Genomic DNA, 21,641 nt, shown 5'->3' with positions numbered 1-21,641 from the left:
GCCAGCCACCTAAGAGGTATTTTTAAAAAAATTAAGGGGGGCCTCACAGCAGGGGAGGGATGGCCTACAAAGCCCTTCAGCTTCAGGTCTGGGCACTAAAAATACCTGAGTGCATCCCTAACTTAAGATGATCCCCTTTAAAAGTAAATACAGGTTATGCCTGCATTTACTTGAACAGGACTCTGAATTTAAGACGGCCTTCCTGATTTCTATTATCAAAAAACTGGGGGGGGGGGTAGTATGGATTCAGGTAGAGGACTGCTCTAGAGGTTTTTATGGATTTTCAAATACATTAAAAACATACTACAGGAATTTTTGCTATCTTCCATCCCCACCTATCTACTAAGGATGTACTGAAACTAGTTTCGGCTGTCCAAATTGCAGGCACCTCCCTTTACATCCAAGGTCTTACACAGCCCCTTTAAAGCTGAAGAGAACAGGTCTGTACCTGCTCCTCCTCGACTCGCCACCATTGGATGGCACATGTGCAGAAGCCATGTGTGTGCTGGTGCCACACAGAGACAGCTAGGAAATGGCCTGCCTGTGCACGGGCATAGCTGGGAGGAACACCGGGATGGCAGCAATGGCAGTGAGCCGAGGAGGAGCAGGTACAGACTTGCTCTCCTCCTCTTTAAAGGGGCTGTGTAAGCCCTCAGATTTAAAGGGAGGTCCCTGCAATTTGGACATCCACGTCACATTTAGGCACATCCCTAACATCTACCTATTACCTGTATTCCTTTGTGACCTAAAAAGCAGGCAGCCAAGCTTCTCCATCCGATTGCCTGGAGGAGATGCTTATTCATCAAAAGCAACCAAAACAAATGACTATTTCTAAATTTGAGCTTTATACACATGCATTACTTAGGATTTACATCTGGATTTATATAGCTGGATTTATCTCTATGGTACAACAGAAGGAGGCTGTGATTTCCTCCGATACATATTTATTACCTTTAGTGAATTATCTCTACAGTCATCTGCAGTTAGACTTGCAACTGTGGTCGATGTCATGGTTACCTATTGATATAGCTCCCATACACTATAATGCTGTTCATTATGATCTAAAATCTTGTCCACAAAAATGTATCAACAGGTTCACTTTATTCGATAACGCTATTTCCTTTGTCACTCATCAGACATTTTGTTGCCCTGGGAAGAATTATTGCTTTTGACAGTCCTTTGAACTATGATTACAGGATCAGAAACCTATGCGCTAACATACATACAAGGCTTTCTTTCTTTATTCAGATGACTGAAGCGGTTTATTAACAGGCTTAATATTTTTAAAACCCAAGATTAATATCCAAGTCACCCAGCTCTGAACCCTGTGGTTTATATTAGCCTATCTCACCCACAAAAGGCCTCTAAAAAGGAACCACAGCCTTCCAGTCACAGTAAGGACCTGTTCATAGCTACATAATTTGTCTCTTCCAACGCTGTCAGCATTGAAAAGCTGGTATTTCTGAGCATGATGTTAGCAGAGGATGAAGCTTCAGGACTTTCTGGATGCTGTACTCATGCACGGCATCCCTGCCCACAAAGATCCTTTAAAAAAAAAAGTCTGAAGAGGACTAAATTCTCTCTACAGTCTTAAACATTTTTAAGCCCTATATCAACTGAGCTATACAGTTCTGTCCCTTCTGGAATAAACTCCCACCCCCCTCCGCCGCCAGCAAATCACCACATTGATAATAAATGAGAGGCATAGAGAAACCATTTCTTACTAATCATTTTAAACCAATAATGGTGAAGGTAAAGTGATGGGGTGAAGTCCAGTAGCAATCTAAAAGCTAGTCAGTCAATTAGATGATATGTCTAAAATCTAGCTACTTACTTTATCAGGATGAACAACAAGCACTGCTCTCCGATAAACTTTCTTAACTTGCTCAGGAGTGACAAGATCTGCCATGCCCACTGGTTTCCATTTAGTTTCTCCTTCCCATAACACTGTGTGCATTGTGGACAACAATGCTCTTATGTTTCTCTCCTTCCCTTCAATCCATTCAAGGATCTGTGTAGACAGATATAATTGTGAACCAGACTGCAAAACAACACCCACACCAAGTAGTATACACAAGTGTGACTGAAAATTTAAACACTTTTCACAGACTTGCTTCAGATCTTAGAATGGGGGGGGGAGAGAGAGAGAGAGAGAGAGAGAATGAATCAAATGGAATGATTTTTTAAAAAAAACACCAAGTAGAATTTGGCTTAAAAGTTGGTAAAAACACCTAGTATCTATCTATAGTTCTCCAGATTAGAATAGTATTTTAAGGCTGTCCCAATAAAAATGATATTTAATATGGATGCCAAGAACCTGTGGCAAAACTGTCTTACAAATTTCAGTCTCCCACGCAGTATCTACAATTAAGTCCACAGCAAAAGGCTAACCAAATTGTTGCTGCGTGAATAGCAGTTAAGTTGCTGAATGAAATAGGCTCTTGCCTATGAGGATTCATATCATCATTTAAGAACATAAGAACCGCCCTGCTGGATCAGGCCCAAGGCCTATCTAGTCCAGCATCCTGTTTCGCACAGTGGCCCACCAGATGCCCCTGGAAGCCACAGGCAGGAGTTGAGGGCATGTCCTCTCTCCTGCTGTTACTCCCCTGCAACTGGTACTCAGAGGCATCCTGCCTTTAAGGCTGGAGATGGCCTTTAGCTCTCCAACTAGTAGCAGAAGATAGATTTGCATGAAGGTACTATATGCACACATAAGTTAAGGTACACAGAAAGAAACTGTGCTACCGGTAGCATTGTGATGGTGATGGTGAGGATGATGATGATGGTGGTGATGATGATGATGATGGAGGATAACTCTTACTTTTGCATAAAAACCTAGAACTTTTGGGGAAAGGGAGGGCAGGAACAAAAGTGAGAATTTTGTTCTACCTCCCTTGAACTCTCTCCTAGTTACCATGGTGGGCTCAGTCCCCTTCTTCCTTATTTGAAGGAAGCAAACTGGGCTCAGAGACCCTCCCTCTAAAGGCTTTGTCAATAAAGAGGAGTCAATAAAGAGGAGGCTTTGTCAATAAAGAGCAGGCTCAGCACCGTCCCCCTCACCCCACATGTGCACACATGAGTTTAGAAACAGGAAGAAAGGCCAAGTTTTCAAGTTAAAAAAGGCTTGCACCTCCAAAACAAATCACTGTGGGATGAGGGAAGCTCTAGCAACTAAGAGATAGGCTCTCTCAGAGCCCAATTCGACACCCCACTCCTGCCCCCAGGTTAACAGACCAAAAGCTAGTGCCTGCTCTCTGCCCTTTGGTGCTGAGGATATTTCCGGGTCACATGAAGCATTCATGTGTAACCTTTTCCCATTTGATTTGAATCCATTGGAAGGGATTCATTCCAACCCCTGCTCCACCCTAAGGGTAAGGGGTCTTTACCATCAATAGAGATTCTCTTTTACCCTATAGAAACTCCCCCAATCCGTGAACATGATAAGAGGTAGGCTTGTGAATTGAACCAAACGTCTACCTAATCCAGAAATTCTGCTTCCTATAGCCAAGCAGATGCCTACAGGAAACTCACAAGCAGGGCACAAAGGCAATAGTCCCCCCCCCACTTATATTACCTAGCAACTGATATCCAGTGGCATACTGCCACTGAATAGGGGTTCATATAGCCCTATGGACATGGACAATTAGCCACTGCTATGGTCTAATTCTATTTTAAAGCCATCTGGCAGTGGCCATCACATCTTGTGGCAGCAGCAAGCATATATTAATCATTGGTTGTATGAAGACATCTATTTTTTGTACTGGAGGACTGGAGAGTAGCAAATGTAACACCAACTTTCAAAAAGGGATCCAGGGGCGATCTGGAAAATTACAGGCCGGTTAGCTTAACGTCCGTTCCAGGCAAACTGATGGAGAGCATCCTCAAGGATAAAATTGTAAAGAACATAGAACAGGCCCTGCTGGAAGTGAACCAGCATGGCTTCCGCAAAGGTAAATCTGGCCTCACAAACATTTTGGAGTTCTTTGAGAGTGTAAACAAGCGTGTGGATCAATGTGATCCAGTTGATATAATATATCTGGACTTCCAAAAAGCTTTTGACAAAGTTCCTCACCAAAGACTCCCGAGGAAACTTGGCGGTCATGGGATAAGTGGACAAGTACATGTGTGGATTGCTAACTGGTTGAAGGACAGGAAACAGAGGGTAGGGATAAATGGAAAGTTTTTACAATAGAAGGAAGTAAGAAGTGGGGTTCCCCCAGGGAGCTGTACTGGGACCAGTGCTTTTAATTTATTCATAAATGATCTTGAAGCAGGAGTAAGCAGCAAGGTGGCCAAATTTGCAGATGATACCAAACTCTTTTGGGTAGTGAAATCCAAAACTGATTGGGAGGAGCTCCAAAAGGATCTCTCCAAACTGGGGGAGTGGGTGAAAAAGTGACAAATGCGGTTCAATGTTGGCAAGTGTAAGGTGATGCACATTGGGACGAAAACCCCAACTTCAAGTATACGCTGATGGGATCTGAGCTGTTGGTGAGTGACCAGGAGAGGGATCTTGGGGTCGTAGTGGACAGCTAGTTGAAAGTATCGACTGAATGTGCCGCAGCTGTGAAAAAGGCCAATTCCATGCTAGGGATCTTTAGGAAGGGGACTGAAAATAGAACTGCTAATATTATAATGCCCTTATACAAAAATATGGTGCGACCACACTTGGAGTACTGCATACAATTCTGGTCACCACATCTAAAAAAGGATATTGTAGAACTGGAAGAGGTGCAGAAGAGGGCAACCAAGATGATCAGGGGCCTAGAGCACCTTTCTTATGAGGCAAGGCTACAACTCCAGGGGCTTTTTAGTTTAGAAAAAAGATGACTGCGAGGAGACATGATGGAGGTCTATAAAATCATGCATGGTGTAGAGAAAGTGGACAGAGAGAAATTCTTCTCCCTCTCCCATAACACTAGAACCAGGGATCATCCCATGAAATTGATTGCTGGGAAATCTAGGACCAACAAACGGAAGTACTTTTTCACACAACGCATAATCCACTTGTGGAACTCTCTGCCACAAGATGTGGTGACAGCCAACAACTTCATGGAGAAGAAGTCTATCATCGGCTACTAGTCAAAGGGCTGTGGGCCACCTCCAGCCTCAAAGGCAGGATGCCTCTGAGTACCAGTAGCAGGGGAGTAACAGCAAGAGAGAGGGCATGCCCTCAACTCCTGCCTGTGGCTTCCAGCGGCATCTGGTGGGCCACTGTGTGAAACAGGATACTGGACTAGATGGGCCTTGGGCCTGATCCAGCAGGGCTGTTCTTATGTTTGTTTGTCCTGAATCTATTGCCAATCAGTTTCAATGGTGTGGACCACAAGTCCTATATTATGAATGAAGAGAGAGAGAAAAAACTTCTATCCACTTTCATCACACTACACACACTTCATACTAATTTTTTTTCAAGCTCAAAAAATCAGAACAAAAAAAGGTAAACCAAATTTGGTTGCTCTTTTCTGAATCTTTTCCAGTTCTATGATATACCTTTTTGAGATTGAGAATGACAGAAATATATTCAGTACTCTATTAAAAACCTGACCATACCATAGGATTGGTGTTTTCAATCCCTTCCCTAATAAATCCCTAGCATATAATTTGCGTTTTCACAGTTGATGCAGAGTTGACATTTCAGTGAGCTATCTACCACTATGCCAGTATTTATTTCCTGATTAGGTAAATACTAATCAGACCCAAGTGTATATGTGAAGTTGAGGAGTTTTGTTTGCCCCAGTGTACATCACTATACACTTACTAAAATGTAAATACACATGAAGTTGCCTTCTACCAAATCAGATCATTGGTCCATCTGGCTCAGTTTTGTCCACACTGCATGGTAGCACTTTTCCAGGGTTTCAAGCAGAGGTCTTTCCCATACCTACTGGAGAGGGCAGGGATTAAACCTGGGATCTTCTGCATCCAAAGTATGTGCTCCATCACTGAGCGATGGTCCCTCACCAACCTTTAAATTAATCTCATGTACCATTTTGTTCCCTATCTGCCCAGTCTGATGAAACCTTTCTGGAGTTTTTCACAGTTCACTTTGCAGTTTACCATTCTAACTAAAATGTCTTTATCAAACTTGGCCACTTCAATTATAATTGCTGTAACTACATATGTATTCCTACCCTACTCCAGCTTTGTAGACAGAGGCGTAACTATAGGGGGGGCAGGGGGGGCACGTGCCCCGGGCGCCATCTTTTCTGGTCACGTGGGGGGGCGCCGGCATGACAAAAAAAATTTTTTTAATTAAAAAAATTTTTTGTTGTTAATACAAATGTTTCCTGCTCAGTGCTGCAGCAGTCAAGGGAGCGTGTCGGTGCCCCCTCCCCCACGAGCGGTCCCTTCCGCACCGCCCGCGGGCGCCCCCCCCATTGCTTTGCTGGTGCCTGGCGGCCAGTCAGTGGCCTGGCTTGGCGGCGGCGGCGGCGGCGGGCGCTTGTGAGGAAAAACCTAAGTATAATGTAGTATGTTGGGGGGGCGGGGGGGCGCCATTTCAGTGCTTGCCCCGGGTGCCGTTTTCCCTAGTTACGCCTCTGTTTGTAGAATCAGTGTCTGCATGTTGTCCACCTGAAAATGGAAAGATGGATGGAAATGCAAAAAATGCACAGCTTAATATGGTGCCCCCACATTTGGTCTTAAGTGATCATGATGATATGTTTGCAGTACAAGAGGCTATCAAAGTAAACCATCTAAATATTAAACTGTCTTCCATTCCAAGCAAAACAAAGTAAAAAAATTAATTGCTCACAAAAATGCAGCTTACTTTTAATTTTTCAGGGTCCATCTCCTTGGCCATTTCTTCTTTCCTCATTTCTGCTATTGTTCTAGGCCCCTTTTTGTCTTTGTGGGCATTAAAGCCTTGACCAGATAAGAGATCCTCAAAATCAGCAGACATTTTGACCTTTGACTCTTAATCACAAAAAAAGAGAGAGAGAACTTAAGTGACATTTTATTCTTGATCTAGGTAACATAAATGTTATTATTCCTATTTGTCTTTACCATGTACTACAGCCTGCAAAACTTGTAGCTCAAGCCAAATAACATGTTAGGAAAGTATTGTATTTTTCTCCCAAGCAAACACTCCTTCTGCCAGTACTGCTGCTGTGGATACAATGGCAACTTCTCCTCAGAAAGTTTAGGTTTTAAAAAGGCATAGCAGGGGATTCAAACACAGGTCTTCCATTTAACATGCAATTTGGCCCCAATGTGTAGGCTCTTCTCTATTATCCATAGTTGAACAGGTCATCTCCCACATCCCAAAGTCAACCGGATATACTGCACAGAAACTCAGATGTTTTGTGTATCATTTGGATTTGAATTAAAAAAGCAATTCAAGCAGAAAGAAAATGTTTCTGCTGAAGAGAATAGGAAGACACAGGATCTAGATGCATTCTGGTTATCTATATTCTATATAATTAATTCTCCAAGACAGTCCAATCTTGGATGCATGGGGATGCGTGGCAACCTCTCATGAGAGTGGCAGCACCACTTGTGAAAGTTCTAGGCTTTTGGTGGGAGACAAGCACCACGCGAGGCGCAACTGTCAGCAAGGGGTTCAGTCTCTTCAGGAGTGGCAGGAACTTGGGTGGCTGCATGTGGCTGGGCCCCCTGAGGATAGTGAGAGAGGAGGCAACTGGCACCAAGAAGTTTGGCTGCTTTGGGAGCGGCAGGGACTGGGGCGGCTGGCCACATGAGGGCGGCAAGAGAGGAGACAACTGGCGCCGAGAAGTTTGGCCACTTCGGGAGAAGGAGGCAGGAGGTGGTGGTGGGACAGCCTGGCCCTGGCTCACCTGCCCCGGCCGCCAGGGTGAGGAGGCAGCGGTGGGCCCTGGCCCGGCCACCAGTCAGCAGGAGGAGGCGGCGGCACAGCCTGGCCCTGGCCCACCCATTGGGGTGAGAAGGAGGCTGTGGCAGCCTCCTAGTCTGGCCACCGGGAGGAGGCAGGAGGTGGCAGCAGCCAGCCCTGGCCACCAGGAGAAGGAGGTGGGAGGCAGAGGAAGCCAGAAAGTGGGGGTGGGTGGGGTGAGAAACAGGCGCAGGGGGGAGTGGCCAGTTGGCTGGCCAGCCAGCCAGAAATCTGGGCATGCCAGTGTCGGGGGGGGGGGCATGGCTGGGCCCAACTAGAGGCGCAGATGCTCTGCTCCTGGGCCCACTAGTCTGCTCATAAAATGTGTTGAGTTCAACACTAACTTTATGGAAATATACTTTGGCTATTGTTAAAGTTGTGATGCAAGAACATGATGACAGATAGCTTCTGCTCATCTTGGGTGAAATTCACTGCACAATATGACATCATGTGGCGTTCCTCTCCCAGATCATGCTGTGGAATGGAGATGGGGAAAATTTACAGCATAATGATATCAGCAGATGTGACAGAATAAGATCAGTGATGGAAATGAAATGAAATGAACAAATTAAATGAAATGTCCCAAATGAAATGAACAAGCCCACCCAGACACCTGTTCCAGTGGCCTTCTAAAACAGTAGCTCAGGTCCACTATGGATGAGAAGAAAGGCTTAAGAGGGCTGATAGAAGTACCAAGTTTGCCACAACATCTTGTTCTGCCCTTAGAAACCCAAAATGCCACAGAGGTTCAGCACACACAGAAGTCTTTCTGTAAAGATAGCTCATATCTATATTAGTGTTGATTAATTTTATATAGTTTTTATTCACAGTCTTATTTTTTAGCTTATTCTACTCACTGTATTATGCTCACTGTATTATGTTTTAAGTGTTTGAGGTAATTTTATAGAGATCCCCTATTACCTTGTAGGAGTAGATTATTTTAACTGCTTCTTGTCTATTTTGCTGCTATGCTGGTCACAGACCGAAATAAAGACTTGTCTTGTCTATAATAGTTGACTGACTACCTTCAGCCTGAAAATACTAAATCTCTTGGTCTAGTATACCACATTGCTGATGTTTTACAAGAAGAATCCAAATGTTTTCAAAAGTCAGTTTACCAGAACTGCCAGGTCCTTTCCCTCGGTCATTTTGGCCACCAGGCATTGCAGAAAAGCTCACGTTGTAATTCGGCCTATTTTGGGGAGAGGAATGTGGCATGCTTTGTTGGGGTTTGGACTGGGACTGGGACCAGGAGTATCCAGTGCCCTGTTGCCAGGTGCCACCTGCCACTGGCTGAGGGGACGGTTTCTGAGGTGAACCCATGGGAGGAAAACCACCACCTATTCCTGTCGGAGTGCTGGGTTTGCTGGCAAAGGATGAACAACCTAAAACATGAAAAAAGAAAAGAAACGTGGCTTAATACTGTAGCCTGTTTAACAGGAAACCAGCATGAGGATGCTGTACTTCATTTATTGCCCCCACCGATATCACTTTTCTATAGCCGTACATAATCTCACTTTGGACTGTGGGAGGTATTCTATAGCGTTAGTCTTCCATTAATTTCAGTTTTCATGATTTGCAGTTTTGTTAGAAATAGTAACTTAAAGTTCTATTTCGATGTCAACAACATAGTTTATGCAGGGTGGTTTTTTAAAAATATACCATGCCCAGAGTTCAAAATATCATATGCAAATTTCTACTTGTTCACAAAGACACCTTTCCTAATAACTAATAACTTAGAAAGGAGATTTCTAGTCTATCATAAAAACTTTCTAATCTAGTCAGAAAAAACACTGACTTTCAAACCATGCCCCACCCCCAACCCTGATCCGCAAATACAAGATCAAATGTAGATTGAAAATACCAAGCCTTTTTTGCTTTTAAAGTTGTCACCACACACTTGAAATCTAGTTGCTACCCTGCATATTCTTCTGCTCCCCCCTCACTTTACAGTTATGCAAGCCCTTCCATATTATACAGAATGAAAAGAACTAGTCATAAGTAGCTGCACTACGTGACATCAGACACATTTTTTGTTTTGATCCTGCAGAACAGCAGTAAGCCAGCAGAGGGAAGCGGGGTGCCTAATTTCAGAACCACTGTGACATTTAAACAGATGAGGCAGTAAGCAGCAGGGGGCGAAATTCAAGCTGTTACTGGCATGGTAGAAATTAGGGGCCAAGAGAGGTGAAAAAGAAAGGGAGGCATTTACACACACACACAGACAGACATACACACAGACACACACACAGACATACACACAGACACAGACACACACACACGGAAAATAGAATAAAAAGTATTCATAGCTTGAGTAGGTATTGAAAGCAAAGGAGGCATCCACATTTTATTATCAGTTAAATATTCATTGGACCTCCTCCTTCCCAACATTACCTGCTTTGTTTCTCAACTATCTTTATTAATGGCTAACTTTCTACTTAGAAAGACAAAGCTGCAACACTGGCAATGATGTGAACATTTAGAGGATTGGGATCTTTAGATCAGAGTGTTCAAAATCACACATCATACTTTTCAAATGAAAACTGCATCATCCTTTAAAGTAATGAGTTGCTGCTTTTTAAAAATCAGTGCCATCCAATCTTCATTGGGTAAGCACCTGCTACATACAGTAAATCCCATCATATGTAAGAGTATTTTCATATATCAAACTTGAACTGTGAAGTGTCAAGCCTCATCTCTTCTGTACTGGCAAATGTATACAGACTGGTTTTAAAATGGCTCTTTCATGTTTTCTCCTTGATATTAAATATTCACATGTACCCAAATAGCAAGAGATAGGGATATGCAGTACCTGTTCAATTGTGAACCGGACTATCATGAACCAGGCTATTTTGAACCAGTTCATTGAACAGACAAGCCCAGCTGATAAGTTCAACTAAACCGGTCCGCATACCCGGACTGAACCATGCCAAATGGACCATGCACACCCCAATAAGAGAGACTTAAATGTGCCTTTACTGTTATGTCTGAAACACTCTACAACATACTATTATTACACCACTTTAAAAAAACACACCAAAAAGTTCACACAGTGGAAGGAATGAAAAGTCAGTTTCTGTCTCAAAGAAACTCTTAACGTTAAGAAAAATAAATCTCAACAACCTAAATGCTGACTGTCTCTTGAACTAAAACACACAATAAGTGGTGAAATAAGAGAAAACCACAAGATTCCGTAGTACAGGGAGGGGGCCAACCAGAGGCTCTGCAGTGTTACTGGACTACAACTCCCAACACAGTATGGCTGAAGATGATGAGAGTCGTAGTCCAACAACAGCTGAAGAAGCCCAGGTTGGTCACCCTTGCTGTAGCAAAGCATTTTCAAGTATCAGAGAGAGAAGGGCCTATGGAGGAAGAAGAAGAAAGGATAGACCTTTCAATGATTCATTCAATGGTTTAAAGACATGTCTTTTCAAACTACTTCTATACTGTCAGGAACGGCTTACAAGACTCCATGTATTCCATGTCACAGCAAAATATGGATTTTTACTGCACTGCCAAGTGTTGCTTCTTTTAAAGTGACAGCTTTTACCCTGAAGGGGAAAACCCACTGATGGCATAAAAAACAAAGAGATTTGGACAAGGCCTCTAGTATTCAGATGGCAGAGACCCAACAAGCCTGCTTAGCTGTATTCCAACTCTTTTCCTTGCACTGTCATCCTAGATCCAACAAATATGCCCAACCAGAATCATTTATACACATTAAAATTTTTCAGAATTTAATTGAACAGTATTTAAAATCCAAGAGATAAAATGTAGCCCATTTACCTCTTAATCGCTTCTACCCCTAACCCTAACATCAAGCTAATGAAAATTATATTTAAGAGCACCAGAACAGGCCTGCTGGATCAGGCCCAAGGCCTATCTAATCCAGCAACCTATTTCACACAGTGGCCCACCAGATGCCTCTGAGGAGCCCACAGGAAAGAGGTGAAGGCATGCCCTCTCTCTTGCTGTTGCTCCCCTGCAACTGGTATTCAGAGGCATCATGCTTCTAAGCCTGGAGGTGGCTCACAGCTACCACACTAGTAGCCTAATAGACCTGTCCTCCATGTATTTGTCTAAGTCCCTTTTAAAGACATCCAAGCTGGTGATCATTACTACATCCCATGGCAAATTCCTTAAATGAATTATGCACTGTGAGAAAAAGTACTTCCTCGTGTCGGTCCTAAATTTCCCAGGCTTCAGTTTCATGGGATAACCCCTGGTGTGAGTGTTGTAAGAGAGAGAGAGAAAATTCTCTGTCTACTCTCTCCACTCCATGCATAATTTTATACACATTGATAATGTCTCCCCTTAATCGCCTCTTTTCCAAAGTAAAAAGAGTGCCAGATGCTGTAACCTAGCCTTATAAGGAAGGTGCTCCAGGCCCAATCATCTTGGCTGCCCTTTTCTGCACCTTTTCCAGTTCTATAATATCCTTCTTAAGACACAGTAATCAAAACTGTACACGTACTCCAGATGTGGCCGCACCAGAGATTTGTATAAGGGTATTATAATATTAGCATTTTTAATTTCAATCTCCTTCCTAATGATTCCTAACATAGAATTGGCCTTTTTGACAGCTGCCACACACTGAGTCAACACTTTGAATGATCTGTCCACCATGACCCCAAGATCTCTCACCTGATCAGTCACCGACAGCTCAGATTCCATCAGCATATATGTGAAGTTAGGGGCAGGGGGTGGTTACCCCAATACGCATCACTTTACACTTGCTTACACTGAACCGTATTTGCCATTTTGTCACCCACTCACCTAGTTCTTTTTGGAGCTCCTCAAAATCTTGTGTGGATTTCACTATCCTAAATAGTTTAGTGTCATCTACAAATTTGGCCATTTCACTGCTTACCCCAACTTCTATAATTTATAAACACGTTAAAGAGCACTGGTCCCATGATCCCTGGAGGACTCTACTCCCCTCCATTGTGAGAACTGTCCATTTTATTTCTACCCTCTATTTCCTTTAGCTCAACCAGTTACCAATCCACACATGAACCTGTCTCCTTATCCCATGACTGCTAAGTTTACTCAAGAGCCTTTCGTGGGGAACTTTGTCAAAAACTTTCTGGAAGTCCAAGTATGCTATGTCAACTGTATTACCTTTGGCCACATGCCGGCTAACACTCTCAAGGAACTCCAAACCATTAATGAGGCAAGACTTTCCCTCTATATGTTTAAAAATATTGTCCTTAAGTATGCTTTCCATCAATTTACCCGGCACTGGAGTCAAGCTAATCAGTCTGTAATTTCCCAGATCCTCCCGGGATCCCTTTTTGAAAACTGAGTTACATTAGCTACTTTCCAAGACAGTTTAGAACATCTTCCCTTATCACCTCAAATTGGCCCAGTTCTTCAACCTCTAAACAGGAGAAGCTAAAATCCACCATTCCATCAACTTCCATCATTCCATCTCCTAACACAATTTTTCCAGGGTAACTATGGATAAAGCTTATGTGCAAATAGATTTAGTCCATTTTAAAGACATCATATTACATGTATCATTTTTACTCAAAGCGTGGATCTATATTCCATACAGCATGGATCTATATTATCCAATACCTATAATACCCTAGTTAGCCTTTCAAAGTCCCCACTTCCACCCGTTTCTGTCCATCCCTTCCCATCTATCTCTGATCAATTTCCCCACATAGATTGAATATCTGGAGTATGGCAATAATACAACTCCAACAGTATTTGTTTTCTTGCCACATTGGTTGGGAATAACTACTCACTGTGGGGGAAGAAGCCAGTGAGTGGTTAATTGCATCACTGTCCAATTTCTTGGTCCCTCTTCATTGCCCTGTGTAAAATGACTTCTGCTTACCCACGCTTTTCACTAACCATGTCATTCAATCACCACTTTTATCCTAACCTGCTAAATTTGCTCCAAGAGCCCCCAAGTCAGCAAAAGGATCCAGTGTTTGTGGCTTGGCTTGATGTGTAGGAGTGCTATGTAGTGATCCCGTAGGGCTCGTAGCAGCTGATTTGCTCCCCATACCTAGACCTAGGATGAAAAGGGTAAGCTTGTAAATAGTAATGAATGTGCTCAAAACTTAAACTAGCCTAATTCTGCAGCATTTATCAGTTTAGTCAGGTCGACATAAACAAACTGGTAACACATTTATACAAATGTTGATGTAGAAAGAAATAGTTCTGCAAAGTTGACACAGAAAATGCATTCAACAAGGAGTGTTGAACATGTTCCAGCAGCCACCCAAGAAACTTCTGGCAAAGCTAAGTGGGGGAGGTAAACCCTTAGGCTGCCTCATTAAATTTTGCCATCAAGTGAACAGACACTAAAGAATTTAACTTTGTGCATGTTCTATGAAGTGGCTTTTGACAATTGCGTTAACATAGCTAGCAGCACTGGGTAGTGTGCCAGTAGCATACAAGCCATTAGATATATTTAGCGCATGCACAAAGAGAAGCTAGAAAGGAATCCCTGTGTGTGTGATGATTTTGCATTTCATTAAGGGTTTGACAGCATCTTTGGGCAACTCTTGTACTAAGTTCAGGCTTCCTTTTCTCTTCATACAATCTTGTTTGCAAGGTACACATTTCTTGGTACCTTTGAGGATGCCTTATATTAAAAATTTAAAAATAGTTTCTTATAGGTAACTTAGAGATACATCTGTGTTTTTACCTCTTTAGGTTACTCATATGAACAGTAGACACTTTTTAACTAGTAGAAAATATAATGGTTTCCTAGCTAATATGAATATGTTTCCCATATTATATCACTTTTTTTAAAAATGCAGGGAAAACTAGTTTCAAACAAACCTGACTTGCTGGGCCATTCCCAATCACCTGAAACATCTGGCTGAATGGAAACAGTTGGTGTACTAGAAGGACCTAAACAAGATACAATTACCTATTAACATACATTTTCTCAAATTAAAGAATATATAAATCTTTGAATGTGCTTTTCATTTTCTTACTTAAACACCTTAATGGAGCACTGTTGGAAGCCTCCTATCTTCAGAAAGGATATGACAGACTCACATATACCGTATTTTATGGACTATAAGACTCACTTTTTCCCTCGAAAAATATCCGCCAAAATTCAGGTGCGCCTTATATGTTTTAACAGTTTAATATGTTAAAACTCTGAAAAATTGGATTAAAATTAAGGTGTGTCTTATAGTCCGTAGCGTCTTATAGTCCGTAAAATACGGTAAACATTTCTCACCACAATCAGCTTTGACAAAAAACCATGTTCTCATTTTCTTAGAAATCAGAACGTGAATTTTCCTAGCCTATTTATCATGAAAATAGTTACATTTGAAGCTCAGAGCCTGCTGAAAAATTGAGATGCACTTATACTCAGCTTTTAAAATGAGCCAATTTCTCCTGCAATATTTAGACACACCAGTAGTGAAATAATTTTTGGCTACTGTCACTTATGCCTTTGTTACACATTTATTAGACCATTGCACCATGTTCTATATCAGTAGCAGCTGGTGCAGGCACCGCCAGGGGGGCAGCGGGAGGCAATTTTAAGGTAAATTAATAGGTGCTTATCTCTACTAGCACTGCACCTGAATGCTGTTCTGAGCTGCAGCATGCCCTCCAGCACCCCCTGCCGTGGAGGATCACCCCTGCCACTCACCTGGCCTCCGCATAGCCAATCCCTTGCAGGCGGCCATGTGAGTGGCGGATGTGATCACCGCAGGGGGTGCTGGGCAGCACACTGCAGCTCGTAGTGGCGTTCAGGTGCAGCGGTAGTGGAGGTAAATGCCTATTAATTTACACTTGAAGGTGCCTCTCGCCACTACCCTCAGCAGCGCCCGCCCTAAAGTAAAGGGTGCCACTGAGTCCATTTCGATTACTGGCAACCACAGAGCCCTGTGGCTGTCTTTGGTAGAATACAGGAGGGGTTTACCACTGCCATCTATGAGACGATGCCTTTCAGCATCTTCCTATATCAATGCTGCCTGATATAGGTGTACCAGCAGGGATTCAAACCGGCAACCTCTTGCTTGATAGTCAAGCATTTCCCCACTGAGCCATTAGTTGGCTAGTGCCCACCCCTAGCTGGTACTATTCTATGTGCCCTAAAAAAAAGTGTTTGTATACTAGAATGCTGGTGCAGAATGCTGCATCCAGGTTAGTATGAGCATATCACTCCCCCTTTGTTTGATATACTCTGATTCCAATTTGATTTTGGGTTCATTTCAAGGCCCTAAACTATTTGTGCAAGACAATCTACTCCATCTGTGATTTTGCCTATCTGTTAAGATCTTTGAGGGAAGGTTCTGCCCTTGTGTCAAAACATTCTGAGGTTTGCTTGGCATGCAAGCATGCAAAACAGAGCCATCTTAATTGCTGCATTAGGTGCCAGAATTGTCTCTCCTGAGAACTTTGAACCAACCCATCCCTCTCAGTATTAGGCAGACATTGAATATTGTTTACTTCATGTATTTTGTGCTCTTACAGTTTGAGGACTTCTTGGTTTTCAACTTTGGCTGGTTGTCTGTATGTACTTTTAATATTGCTGTTTTATTTATAATTAATTTAATGTATTAAATTTATTATTGATTTATTTGTGGGAGTAAACACCAAAAAATGTGGTATACATGTCAAGACTCTTCTTTGTAAGGCTGAAAAACCCCTACAATCCATAATAATGTGGTTTTTTTCATGCCATGCAGCTCAAGTCTATGGATGTTTACTCAGAAGTAAGCTTATCGAGGTAATTAGGATTTGTACCCACTTAACGCTATATATTACTGTAGCCATGTTCACATTTTATAGAAAAGGACAATACCCCTAGCTAAGAAAACAAAATACAAAAACATTGTGTGTTATTGGACATGTGGACAATTTATACATGTGTATAGCTTGTTGCTGTTAACTTCAAAACATGGGAATTACATTTTGCTAATGAACATATGTGGCCCATAAACATTTAAGTAAGTGGGAATTAACACTACCTGATTTACTAGTCATTCAAAGACAAAATAGGGAACATTTGACATTGTTCATACCCATGTTAAAAGGGTCCCCTTGCACTGTAGGTGAAGGGCTCCTTGCTGCTTGAAGAAAAGGATCAGCAGTGACATCTGATGAACCAAGGAATGAGCCTAACAGATCTGGAGGTTGCTTAGGAGTGCTCCCAAATGGATCGAAGGAAGTTGCTGAAAGAACAACATATTTTTAAGCATGTAGCTTAAAAATTCCAGTACTGATCTGTATTTCTTTGCTCGGAAACTATATTGTTGCAGACTTTTTGGCGAATAAATAAATTGAATATTATTAGGGGCAGTGTGCAAATTACAGAGAGAAAGCTAAAGAAGACTTAATGAAATCCACATGCCCTACCCTGAATCTTCTCCCAACACCCCCCACACATTTATTGCCAAAGTTCCCCCCACGTAGCCTTCTGCCATCACAAAAGGTAAGGAGGCTTGACCCTGCTGTAATTCAACCACTGATTCAGTGTGGCCTGAACTGAATGTACTGGCATGGTAAGTCGAATCAGGTACTATGCAAAATTAAGGATTTGTTTAAAGGTTTTTCTCATGCTGCTGCATTTTCCATTCATTTTACCTCCAAAAAGGAAAAGCAGAAGTTCTTAGAACTGGAAGTTTATGGGAGGATATTTAAGTTCTGACTTATTCAATTGGACAACCAAACAAGCAAAACTGGCAATACCACTATAGGGATAAGCACAAATAATTTCTTTTTATTCAATGTGTGCCCAAATCAAAGCACCCTTGATTTGTTTTGTGTCTGAATCTGTCCCCCCAAATCACCCCAGATTTGATTTGGATTTGATTCAGATTTAGATTGATTTGGACCACTTATAAAGGTCCTAATGGCACCAATTTTGGGAGGTAGATAGGTCCCTATGGGTGCCATCAATCACCAAAACTTCAAGGCAGTGGAGCACTTGGTTGATATTTAATGATTTTTAAAGTTTTTACTGATTTTGTATATTTCTGCCATCAGAAATAATGGGGATTTGAAGTTGCCCTATCCTAACCCTAACATGGATCCCCAGCTTTCATTTAAAAAAAAAAAAAAAAAAAAAGCTAAGTTCTAGCCCTTGTAGAAGTGGAGTTGTGGAGCAAAATGTGTAGTCACTATTTTTCAAGTGTTTGGATTCTTTGGTGTATAATAACCTTTCCACATAATGAATCTCTATGAGGATTCATTATACACCGTCATTACTTCTGTTCATTTTGACTGTCTTTGGACAGTGACAACTGCTATGTGCCAACTACACCCCTCTCCTCCCCACCCACCCCCACACTGGGGTACTCAGTTTATTTTTTGGGAATTTTTGAAGTATTTAGATTCTTTGGTGTCTTCATTATACACCTTCATTTCTTCTGTTCATTTTGACCCCACTGCTTTGTGGGTGGCAGTGGAGAATTAGTGGCATCCAATGTGCTAACTATCTCCCAACTCACAAGTCACAGGGTACTCAGTTTATATTTTAGGAATTTTTGAGGTGTTTAGACTCTTTGGTGTGTAATGAATTCTCATAGGGATTCATTATGAGGAAATGTTATTAGACACCAAAGAGTCTAAGCACTTTTTAAAAAATCCCAACAACATAAACTGAGTAGTATCCCACTGCCTTGCAGGTAGAAGAGGGTGTTGTTAGCACATGGCAGTTGACAGTTGGCACTGTCAAAATACAGTCAAAATGAATAGAAGAAATGAATGTGTGTTGTGTAATGAATCCTCATAGGAATTCATTGAGGAAAGGTTATTATACACCAAAGAATCCAAAACTTGAAAAATAGCGACCACACATTTTGCTCCCTAACTCCACTTCTACAAGGGCTGGAGCTTAGCTTTTAAAAAATAAAAAATAAAAAGAAAGCTGGGAATCTGAGGAAATTAACAGAAAGTCTCTGAATCTCAAATCGGATCTGGCACAATTAAATTTGGACCCGCATCTAGCCAATGGACGACAGAGGTGATTTATTCTGTCTCCAAATCACCCGAATCAGCTAGATTCAGGTAAAAATCTATTTGTAGCAAACCAATTCACACATCACTACTACACAGTATACAGAGGCTTTGCCACACCATGCAAGGCTATGTCATCACGATTATGCAACTTTTTACAAGCTATTAACACTTGAAAACCACCCATGAATTTGCATTAGATTTTATTATTACTGGCCAATATAAGAAGGATAATTACCTAAAGTTGTCCTATTGAAATTAAAATGTATGTCTAACATCTATTATATTAATTCTCCTGGGTGTGCCATGGAATGTGTGTCCCAGCTCCCAGCTGATTGGCTAGGAGGCAGCCCCGGGCCCGGCGGCCTGGTTCCAGCCACGGAGATGGCTGGAGACTGGGGAGGAGAGATATAACTGCAAGCCCCGAAGAGCGCACAGATGCTCTGTGCGGGGTCGGCTAGTATCCTTTTAATTTCAATGGCACAGCTTCGAGTAATTATCTTCATGTCAGCCATTTCTTATTCTGTTTTCTTTAGCATATTTCTTATTTATTTAGAACGTTAACCTCACTTGCTTTATCAACAGTGAAACAATGTACATAATTTAAGCAATGAATTTTGTTCACATTTAGCCCCTAAGCATTTTAATACTTCATTTTCTTATTCCAGTCTGTGTTCAGTCTTCTACAAAATTTAGTAAAGGATACGAAATAGCCTGGTTATGGCTACAAGAGAAGGACGCAATGCTGAAGAACAGGACTGGTCTGGTCGTGGAGAGCTGATCTTGTGGTAGCAAGCATGACTTGGTACCCTTGGCTAAGCAGAGTCTGCCCTGCTTGCATATGAAAGGGAGACGAGAAGTGTGAGCACTGTAAGATATTCCCCTCAGGGGATGAAGCCACTCTGGGAAGAGCAAAAGGTTCCAAGTTCCTTCCCTGGCTTCTCCAAGATAGGGCTGAGAGAGATTCCTGCCTGAAACCTTGGAGAAGCCGCTGCCAGTCTGAAAACAATACTGAGCTAGATAGACCAATGGTCTGACTCAGTATATGGCAGTTCCTATGTTCCTATGTCTGTGAATATTTATATACTGCTTTTTAGCAGAAGTTCTCAGTGGTTTACCTACCTCTACCACTACTATTTATATACCACTTTTCCATGGAAAAAAAGTTGTCAAAGCGGACAGTTTACATAGAAAAAGAACAACAATATGGTCCTGTCATCCAAAGGGCTCACAGTCTAAAGGAAACACAAGGTAGACACCAACAAGAGCTATTGGAGGGATGCTGTGCTAGGGTTTAATAGAGTCCGTTGCTTTCCCCTTAGTAAATACTGTGTAACAGAATCACTGCTTTAAAATGTGCCTCTGTTCCTAGTTAGCAGCTATTTGTTTTTCTATTTTACATAGAAAACCAAATATAAACAAACACCTAAAATGTCTATACTTCCAGTGTGCTCCTAACCATTAGCTGAGCTGTTGTGACTCACATTCAAACTCTCCAGCTGCTCAGGATGAATATGACACCAGGACTGGCACACAGCCATTTTTATGAAGAATGCTATGAGGATATTAAGAATATTAAGGCATGGGAATGTTGCTCAGTGGTAGAGCATCTGCTTTGCATGCAGAAGGCTCAGGTTCAATCCCTGGAATCTCCAGGTAGGGCTGGGAAAGATTCCTGCCTGTAACCTTGGAGAGTTGCTGGATGGACCAACGGTCTGACTCAGTATCAGGCAGCTTCCTATGTCCCTATGACAGGAGAGAAGCTTCATAGGACCAAGGAACAGTCATGACTTTGTGCTATTGACAGAAAAAGTTGGGACACAGCCAATAGCAGAGGAAAACAAGGCAAGGACCTGAAGGGAAACTGTGGGAGACAACAGAAGCATGGCAGGCAGTGAGGGTGAGTGTATGTTTGCGTGCTCATGCATGCACAGCTGGTTTAGAAAAGGAGAAAATTATTAGGAAAAACATCACAACACAACAAATCAGGTCTGTTCAATTGGCAAACACACTCTGAAAACTGCTAGGCAATGAACCCTGGAGACATGCATAGTGCAAAGCACTGAGATTCGTATTTGGATATGAATTATCGAGCTACCTCATGAGCTGCATCTCTAGTTGTTTTATCACTTAGAAGACAGAATAATGTATGTTTAGCATAATTAAACAAATGTGTTGGTCATTTTCTGTTGCCTAAGTCTGAAATGGAAAGACTCAGAGCTGGCACATGATCCCCTCTTTGCACAGCTGCCACTGAGAACACTCTCTCTCCCGGGAGGGAGCACACAACTGCTGCTAGTATGTCCTAAGCAAGGATAGGCTTTTAAATATGCCTTGGCAATAAAAAGTAATCAAGTAGTTGTGATGGCATGCTAAAAGCTCATCCATGCTAAGCGCAGCATGTATTATTATCATTCATTCATTCAATTTCTACACTGCCCTTCCAAAAATGGCTCAGGGTGGTTTACACAGAGAAATAATAAGCAAGTAAGATGGATCCCTGTCCCCAAAGGGCTCACAATCTAAAAAGAAACATAAGATAGACACCAGCAACAGCCACTGGAGGTACTGTGCTGGGGGTGGATAGGGCCAATTACTCTCCCCCTGCTAAAATTGATTGTAATCAATCAATCAATCAATAACTCAATCAATCAAAGAGAATCACCATGTTAAAAGGTGCCTCTTTGCCAAGTTAGCAGGGGATGTAGTGGTGGCAGCAGTCACAACACACACACACAACCCTCCATGAACATTACTAAGCTGGAACTCAGCAAAGGAGGGGTGTTGTCCACTAGCAGCAAAGTTCTGAGAAGGTTGTGCAACTGTGTAGAGATGTTAC

General features: G+C 42.2%; 1 protein-coding gene across 4 annotated transcripts in view; it reads right to left on the bottom strand.

The window, feature by feature from the left end:
• Nucleotides 1-21,641, bottom strand: part of DNAJC6 (DnaJ heat shock protein family (Hsp40) member C6) — a 90,450-nt gene that overhangs the window by 3,091 nt on the left and 65,718 nt on the right. For all 4 annotated transcript variants that reach the window (XM_053249030.1, XM_053249028.1, XM_053249027.1 and 1 more), the window contains 6 exons: nucleotides 16,867-17,016; nucleotides 14,660-14,731; nucleotides 13,752-13,883; nucleotides 8,977-9,243; nucleotides 6,776-6,921; nucleotides 1,835-2,011 (listed from right to left, as the gene is read on the bottom strand). In XM_053249030.1, coding sequence (XP_053105005.1) covers nucleotides 1,835-2,011; nucleotides 6,776-6,921; nucleotides 8,977-9,243; nucleotides 13,752-13,883; nucleotides 14,660-14,731; nucleotides 16,867-17,016 — 944 coding nt within the window. The remainder of the gene's footprint in view (nucleotides 1-1,834; nucleotides 2,012-6,775; nucleotides 6,922-8,976; nucleotides 9,244-13,751; nucleotides 13,884-14,659; nucleotides 14,732-16,866; nucleotides 17,017-21,641) is intronic.

Source organism: Hemicordylus capensis, chromosome 4 (genome assembly GCF_027244095.1).
Source record: "Hemicordylus capensis ecotype Gifberg chromosome 4, rHemCap1.1.pri, whole genome shotgun sequence".
Taxonomy (NCBI): Eukaryota; Metazoa; Chordata; class Lepidosauria; order Squamata; family Cordylidae; genus Hemicordylus; species Hemicordylus capensis.
The sequence above is the reverse complement of the archived record's forward strand: the minus strand, read 5'-3'. Positions and strand labels throughout refer to the sequence as shown.